Below are 9,495 nucleotides of genomic sequence, written 5' to 3'. Positions count from 1 at the left end.
CTGTTGATTATTCTGTTTTATATGAGTTCCATGTTGTACGAGTCACTTAGATTTTACAAATACGTGTGCCGGGCTGTAAACGACTCACGTATTAATATTTGTAAAATCTAAATGACTCGTACAACATGGAATTCATATAAAACGGAATAATCAACAGTGTTATAGGGGGTCGACTGTAGTTAATCGGGATTTCTGCCCTAAAGCTTTATATATCTGGTCTGGACTTCATCTATTTAACACCGTTCTCAAGATTAAAGAACGACAGACAGACAAACAGAGAATTTATAGGTGTACAATTTTTTTTCAAATTGCAACCCAAAAACTCAAAAATTTCAATATANAGAAATCAGAGGAAGTACATAAATATTAACAGTGAATGAACATAAATATACATATGTCATTAATGTGTGTGTGTGTGTGTGTGAATATTCAATTCAATTCAATTTATTAAGCGTATAAGGCCTGTTACAAGGGTGGTATTTGTTAATACAACATATTAGTCCAGAATGATTCGTTTAGATACCTTTGAACAAAACTATTAAATACTCATTATATATCTTAAAGTTTTAACTTTGTTTTTTATAACATATATTTACAATACAACAAACATCTTTCGCGAACAAACCTTTAAGAATATTATTGTTTCACTAACTCTAATACTTTGCACTAATTAGTTTATATCTAACTGGTTCACACTTTCGTTAACATAAGATATTAATCACAATTTATTTTAAAANAAGAACAATTATATTCACAATTAATTATATTGTGGCAGAAAAACAGTCCTATAGTAAATCTAGAATTAATTCTAAAAAAATTACAAAAAGATAAATGAATTATTTCAAAACTGAAATAATTTTTACGAAAAATACCGAATAAAAACAATAAATTTTATGTCAGAAATTTTAGGATCATAATTTTATAGTCTACATGTAAGAGGATAAAAAATCGAAAGTATACGTTACATTTGCAGACTATTTAAATTATACAAAATTTTATAATTGCGTAACTGTATTATGACAGATATTGTTGACATCGTATAAGATTTCACACGATAACATTTAATAAATAAATGAAATAAAGATATAACAATTGATTTTTACTTACAAAATAAAACAGATTTTAACTTCATTCGAATCGAAAAATTGTGCAAAGTTTACATTATCAAATATGTAAAAATATAATTAAATTATATGATAAAAATTTACTGTTTAAATTACACATCAAAATGATCTACTTCTTCGTATCATATCTGCAGCCTTTTCAGCTATCATAATGGTAGGTGCATTGAGATTTCCTGAGACGATATTTGGCATTATAGAAGCATCGACTACTCGTAGACCAGAAACACCTTTTACTCTGAAAAATTTAAATCAATATAAATCGATTAATACGTGAATATTTTATTCATTAAAGTTTTAAACAATATTTTAAAACAATGTACAGTCAAAATTTACTATAGTTTCATCCTCATAGTTTCAATGAATGAAGTAGAGAAACTCCATTATCTTTGAATTACTAAATATAGTTTTACGTTACAAGCTATTTTGCTATGACTAAATCACGTGATTTTCAAACTTGATTCAAATTTGTATTGACCTAATTTTTGTATAGAGGATACAACATTTCCTTTGATCTTGAAAATTTAACTTTTTCCTATTAGAGAAAAATGAAACACAATTTGAAATAATCCACAAAATTTATTCTAAAAACATTTAATTTAAATACTCAAACCTTTCTAGGTTTGAGTATTTAAATTTAAATTTAAGAAAATTTAAATTTAAATTTTAAGAAAAGAAATTAAGGAATTAAACAAAAGAAAATTTCATCTCCCAAATTTATATATTCTCCCTTCTAATCTACTGTGTAATGAATCCAAATTAAAAGGCATTTGCCATCTGGTGTAATGAAAAAATTGTCAATAAAAATCGCTGAATATTATGTGACTGAAATGCTACATATGACATTTTGCTAAGGTCAAGTCGATTCCAACATGCAGTCGTTTGCAGAGCAAACGACTGCATGTTGGAATCAGGTCTTATACGGTAACGTATCCAGATCAGAGTTTTTCATGCACTTTTCATAAAACAACATCGAGCTTTGAAACTACTGACAGTGTTAAAAAACAGAGATTTGATAGGCATCAAACAACTAATGGTGATACAGTTATTAATGTTGCTTCTGTGATACTAGAACCATACAATTCAAGTGAAATTCCATTAGATCTAAACATAGTCACGAATTTGTTCTTAGATGCTTACACAAGCACAAGTTCATCTATCCTATAACCACTGCCATCAAACGTTGAAACAAAATGATTTTTGAGCAAAAATTGTCACAATTAGTATTTAAGTTTGATAGAATACAATCTGCAGTTCAGCACCAAGATCATACGGAGTAATGAATGTCAATCCACCAAAGACAGAATCGTAAACAAACCTACAGTACAGTACATTATTGGGTTGACGAAAATGCCAAAAATGCTTCTTACCACTATGAATGGAAAACCAACGTCTGGTATGGTATTTTTGATGGAAATCTCACGGAAACTATATTTGATTGAAATACTTCAAAGGCCATTTCAAGAATTTCTATTGTGCGATTATAAAATGGTATGGTCACAACAAAATGGAACACTATCACGTTATTATGTTTCAGCTTGCCAATACTCAGAAATACAGTATATGTAAATCAGTGGGGTGGAAGAGGACGGCCATTCGTCATCCCACTCATTTAATTTGACACATCCAGGTCTATTTATTTTTTCAAGTTTTATTTCTAAAAATAATCAATTTATTCTACTGAAACAACAAAACTGAGAAATCCAAAGAATGATAATGAGGAAGAGCTTGTACTGCTATTACAAGAGAGACTTTATTTCGTGTTCATGCGTGATTAGAACATGACTCTACTACACTGCAGACGGCTATTAATTTGATATCTTTTATAATGTTTCTTATGAGTTGTAACCTTCAAAATAAATGACGATAAAACGTTTTGAAATAAAGTAAATTTGATTTAAAAATAATGAAATCATTTAACCTAATAAACTGTAGAAAAGAAAATCGAACATCGTTCAAGTTCACTATTCAGAATTGGAGAGGAAAGTTTTGTATTTTTCGGTTTAAATTTGAGTTTCAAGTATTCACATTAGATGTTTTAGACTAATTAAAAGGTAGGCTACAACTTTATGATTGGATTTTCTTTTCAATTAGCTCTAATAGAAAAATAGTTAAATTTTAAATGACCTTAAAATGTTCTTGACGATCAGTGAAAATATAAATATCATACATAAGCAGATTAATCACACATATTTTCATATTCAAAAATGTTATCCCTTCATTTATTTCAAATTTGGAAATATGTCCCAATTTTTGTTCAACCGTGTATAATTTTTATTGTTTAAAGTACTTCAGTTTAGTACCAAATTTAGTTTTAAATTTTAAAGATGAAAAAGTGGTAGCACTAAATCGTAGATATTTTGTTAAAGTGAAGGAATTTCTTGCAATTTTAAACTTCTATTTGTTTTTCTAAAATTAAAAGTCAAATAGGATTGAGATCAATCTGTATCAATGGCCATTATGTTTATCTAAATAAGAATCTTAAACCTTAAGATAATTCTAAAGAGTAGGCTAAATATGAAGCATTTTATGTTCAAAAATAAAGATTATCTGTTATAAATCAATATAATTTCAAAATTTATTTAATGCTTTAATTAAAATAAAACTTAATATCGGTTTTATTCTATCAAACTTATTGCATAGGCTCTTAAATTTTAAATTATTTACATTTTAATTTATAGAATTAATTGAAATAACTGAATAAAACTTTCGTGATATATAGATTATATTTTTATAGCTTATTAGTGATTAATTTAAAGTAAAATAAATATATACGTTATTAAAAATAACAAAATTGATACCTTAATTCGGGGTCAACCACAGTTGTTGGATCTTCAATAGCACCCATTTTGCATGTTCCAACAGGCTGATATAATGTGAGCGTTAGTGTTCGTGCCACACATTCAAGATATCTATTGCTTAATTTTGGAAAATTTTCACATCCAGGAACCACAGTGGGTAAAAGTCGTGAACCCAACTTTTTAAAAGGTAAGGATTCTCCTAAAATAATTGCCTTTCTCATGGCTGGAATCAAAATTGAATTAATAACTTACTACAAAGTACTGTACAATTAATATTTTGTTATTATTATAAAAGTGTACATTTTTCTTAAATAAATTAACTCGCATATTAATTTAAGTTAAATTAATTAAACTCAAATAGTTTACATATTATTATTATTATTATTATTACTATTATCATTAAATGCAGAAAGTAACAACTGAAAAAAAGAAAACGTAAAGTCCTCGTGAAGAATATTAAAGTAATCAATAAAAGGAAGCATTTACAGATTACTTTTTTATTCGCTACAACTCTTTTTACCATTAAAATTTTCCTATCGAGAGGGAAAGGGAAAATTGACCCTGAGAAAGCCGCACATTAAAATATAAGTTTATATTTTTCATTATTTAACCGAGTAAAGAGCGGTTGAAAGTTTGAAAATTATATAAAGAATTACGGAAATTTCAAAGTAATGATTAAATTAATAGCTTATCATATCAATATTTGTTACAGCAACAAATTGATTGAAGAAGAATTAACATTGTTAATTGAAGATTCCTGAAGAACAGTTATCGGAAAATCTTTAATAAGAAAGAATAGAATACAAATTAAAAAATGAATTCACATTGTATATCGTTCAAAATCGAAATTTTCATGAATTTAAATTTTGAAAATAAATGACGATACCATTTTTTTAATTTTAAAAATTCTGATTTTCCTAAATCATTGAAATAAGACATATATAGTGACCGTAATGAAGTTAATGTTTGAAATCTTATTTTCTATCTGCTAGTGATGTAAATATTAAATTTTAAATGTAAATTATTTGGTCCATAAAAATATATAATCGATGTATACGAATATTTATACAAGATTATCCGTATTAATCGCTGTAATTTTTATTAAATTTGTGTTTCACTGAAAATACATATAAAAAACAGCATACTTGACGTAATGTAATTATGCAAAATTAACATATGATATTGTTAGGACAATATTTTCCAATGTTATGGTAAATAACGACAACTACATTTCCTTCACGACGATTTCTACTTTTTCTTCCATTAATGCGTATCAATGTCGGAGGGACATTTTATCAATAAAAGAAACGTGACTCATACTGAAAATGCAGTTTTAAATCTTCTTAATGGGCATTTTGAGAGAAGTGTGCGATATTACTTAATGATTTCAAGAACGATTCATTCTGGATATAGCTGGATATGCTAGCCAGACCATACAAAACCTGTATTTCAATCTGTGTAATTACTTCTTATTGGATTTCCTGAAGGATATTGTGTACAGGATACTTTATACAGTATTGGAACATTAAAATTTACAATTTTAACAGCAATTAAAACTGATGTAAAATATGTTAGTACTATTCGATTTCTATGATACACTTAACGATTTTCAATGATTTTAATGTGTGATTAAATTTTCAACATAACTTACCATCAACAATTTTTAAAATATCCTCGGGATGAGAAAGGTAATTAGGTTGAATAATCGGATGTTCGTAAGGATTGGCACTTCTTAATTTAACGTATCCACGACTTTTAGGACGAAGCAAAATAGGTAATATAGAAAATGCATCGTCATATTCGAATGGACTATAATATAAATCATATATCTGAAAAACAAATTTATATATTAATTAACGTTTTATAAAGCTTGTTATTTATTATACAATTCATTCATTGACCTCTCTTTTTAATCCTGTTACAGGAAACAATATTTTTCCTCCATCAGAAGCCATTCCTCCAGATAAAAAATAATATTGGATATCAGGATAATCATCTAATGGTGTAGCGTACTTAGTATTTATAAATCCAATGCCTTCTATTCCATTTGCACGAGTCCACATTCCTTTCGAAAAAGAAATTTTTCTCTTTCAAAATTCTTGTTTTAAAATAATTGATTGGTTAATTAACGTGTGGCACCAGCAAATATGTATACTACATGGCTGACCACAATTACACTCGTCATCTCAGTGGAGTCGACGAGCATGAGTGAAAAATGAGAAACGATGCTTCGGCTGGTACTACCCAAGATAAGGTATTTGGCATAAATCGGCTCTAGTGTAAAAATAATAATTTAAAATAAGAATTACTCGAACCTTTGCCTGCAAACCAATATTGTAAAATCGTCTTCGGATTGTAAAATCGTAGAAGAACAGCTGAAATCGGTTCGTCAATTAAAAAGTTTAATCCTAATGGGAAGATATGATCTTGTAGATTTAAACCCACTGGAAGATTTGAAATAACTGGAATCTATCAAAATAATATAATTTTCATCATTCCATTTGAAAGGTTAATTAATTTAAAGTACTGTAATTACCCGAAAACGTTGTAAATCTTCTTTAGGTCCGATACCCGAAAGCATTAGCAACTGAGGTGAATTTATAGTACCTGCTGATATTATTATCTCTTTCCTGGCTTTGACGAAATATATTTGACCGAAACGATCGAATGTAACTCCTATGGCTCTCTTAAATTCGTTGAAAATAATCTAAATAAATTATAAATAACTGTAACATTTTATATTGCATCTATAATAGAATTCATTCAGAAAGAATATAAGTAATCTATATAATATCTGCTTTATTATACATAAACTGTAAAAGTAAATGTTAAAGATCATAGCTCGCAGAAAAGAGAACGAAATAGACATTTATATATGAATGGTTAAGCCGCTATTTTGCATTAAATTTAATAATTAGAAATAAATAAATTAATCTGGAATATTCTGGAACGAAAGATTGATCCTGAACAGGACTAGAACCTATGACTTCTGCTTACCATCTGCATTTGCACGATAAAAACGATTTTTTTTAATCTTGTTAAAAGAAATAAATAAATTGAACATAAAAGTATCTGAAAATATCAAACATAACCACTTGTTAGCGCTTTACAGCTCATGCTGTCAGTGCTTAAGTCCTATTTTAGTTAAAGCAAGTATAGAGCAAGGCACCCTAGTGTGTGACAGTTGAGCTTTACAATAACTTTTGTTAAAAGATCCAATAGAACATAAATGTTGGTTAAAGTCAACAACGGCCGAAGAACTTCGTCCATTAAAAATGGCTAACTTCGAAGATTGCTTCGTGTCTCTCTTCTCCCTTTTTTCATTAAGTTTCAAAGTGAAATACCTGAAATTTTATTCTTCTGTTTTATTATCCCAGGGTAACAATAATTTTTAGCAAGTGTTTGCTCAATATATTTTCGTAAAATTATTTAAATAAACTGAAATTATTTTAAAATTTTATTTAAAAAATGTGCTCTTATTCTTTGGCATTTTACATCTTATTGATCTTGAAGTGGTAGTTAAAAATTCATTTTGAGTAGTTAAAGTGTAATGTAATCTTTGATCGATCATTCGTCTCTTATGAATGATTACACGAATCATTTTTGACAGCTAAAGTTATAATTCAATGCATTTACTTGCTTTACGTGTAATTATGTAACTAATACATTTTTAGCCATTTCAAATTTATACTTAACATCTATTGCTTTTCACATTTTTAATTATATATTAGCGATGATAGATCCGTAGTTGTTAAATTTACCCATTGATTGAACATTAAGATGAAGACGTAAGAGATTTTGAAAGCGAATTTAATTCAATTTAAACTTTGTAGGATCGAGAAGAATATGTTTTACTCGTGAATTTTATGGTAAATATTCATTCAACTACAAGGGGAATTTGCATAAAAATCGAGCTTAAACATTAGAGAAAATAAGGCATCTTCAGGAAGATTAGAAATAAAGGAATAATCTTGAAAATATGTAAGAATATTCACCGAATATCATGCTAGAATACGTGCTAGAGTACGAATTCTAGAGTAATGATGCCACTTGAAATGGTTCATTCTTAGAAGCCATCTGATATCGTAGATTAAGAAGGAATCTTTTCACGTTGTTTAGAATTATATTGAATTTTCGTAAGTCTTCTGTAATAAATTCTTTAATAAATAATTTAAATATGTAAGAATCAATCAGTTTGAGTTGTTTCTCATCAGAGAAAACTGATTTCTCCTCAAGCTTTGAGAAAATTATTCGAAATTTTTCTGGAGATCGTAGCAGCAATTGGCTCATTTAACAATAATAAAAATATATATTTGATTAATTTGTGCATGTATAGAAGCTTGAAGATAATAAATATTCCTTTTTATATTCGAAAACAGAAATACTTATTTTACGAATTCGTTAAATTGAAATGTATCTCATTGTTATTCGTATCATCTGGTCTTTCCAATAATGCCATTTTGGAAACATTTCGTTATTAGAAACTGCTAGAAAACATGATACTGTTTAACCGTGAATGTTTATTATTTACTGTATATATATATATACAATATCGTGCATTCAACAGAAGGGCAAAAAATTTTTTTAAACATTTAAAATTGCGTTAGAAAGAAGAAAACGAGTAATTAATTGTAAAACTGAGGTGTTGGTTTCGTTATTTCAAATAACTAGTTTTCACTTTATATATAATGTACGAACATAGATGAAGAATTGCATACTCTGCCATGAAGACCGTGCTGCAAATCTTTGAAAATCCTTTCAAGTTATCATAACAATATAGAATTAAGCACAATTTCTGCAACATTTAATATCTTAGCTATCTTTATAGATATGTAGTTTTACGTTACGGGTGTTACATCTTCCGAAATTTCGGGCATACGTGCCATTTAGACAGATTAACAATCGAAGATGGCAATATGTTACGGCAAATTTAGAAGAGATACTTCTAACGTTACCAGAATTGAAATTTCTGAGTTCATACAATGAAGTAATTACAGATAAAGAAACGATTATCGTGTCAACCTTTGGAGAATTTACAGAAGTCGCAATCAAATGGCAAGCAAAGGGGATGCAGATCTTTGGCTATCGATGGAGCAGTCTCCATTGTTTAATAACATCGGGTCGCAAGTTGTTGCACTTGACATTAATCAACTTCTCTTATGTTAACCTTCACCTAATCGGTCGATATTGTAGAAACCTACACGAACTCCACCTGTTTAACATTCGACACTTACAGTTCAAAGCTGAGGATGAGTATTGTCCTCGAATGTTCAAGCATCTGAAGAAGATAATAATAAAGTGACCTAGAGGAGATATTTGGGAAAATAACTTAAAGTGTTTGTGCATGAATGCCCCCAATCTAGAATATGTGCGTATGGATAATGTATCCTGTCTCACTGATGAGATCATTTCAGAGATCATTCCCTATCTCAATACTCTGGAATGCTTGGAATTGCATAATTGCAAGATTGAGAGCGTGTTCTCTTTATATCCGATTATTGATAGCGTACATACTTTAAAATTTTTTCCCTTTCTTTCAACGAAGAAGAAAGAGAATTTGTAAATTACATTCT

At 28.5% G+C, this 9,495-nt stretch overlaps 1 protein-coding gene across 1 annotated transcript; it reads right to left on the bottom strand.

Moving 5' to 3' along the window:
• Positions 1–1,223: 1,223 nt before the first annotated feature.
• On the bottom strand, positions 1,224–6,408 carry LOC111615335 (glucose dehydrogenase [FAD, quinone]-like). The gene is made up of 5 exons (XM_023356761.1): positions 6,238–6,408; positions 5,824–5,987; positions 5,574–5,751; positions 3,923–4,145; positions 1,224–1,359 (listed from the first exon to the last, which is right to left on the bottom strand). Exons 2-5 carry the CDS (start codon positions 5,983–5,985, stop codon positions 1,224–1,226), a joined length of 699 nt encoding a protein of 232 aa, XP_023212529.1. The 5' UTR covers positions 5,986–5,987; positions 6,238–6,408.
• Positions 6,409–9,495: the final 3,087 nt, after the last annotated feature.

Source organism: Centruroides sculpturatus, unplaced genomic scaffold (genome assembly GCF_000671375.1).
Source record: "Centruroides sculpturatus isolate CEXI.00-Female unplaced genomic scaffold, Cexi_2.0 scaffold2479, whole genome shotgun sequence".
Lineage (NCBI taxonomy): Eukaryota > Metazoa > Arthropoda > Arachnida > Scorpiones > Buthidae > Centruroides > Centruroides sculpturatus.
This window is presented reverse-complemented; position numbering and strand designations above follow the sequence as displayed.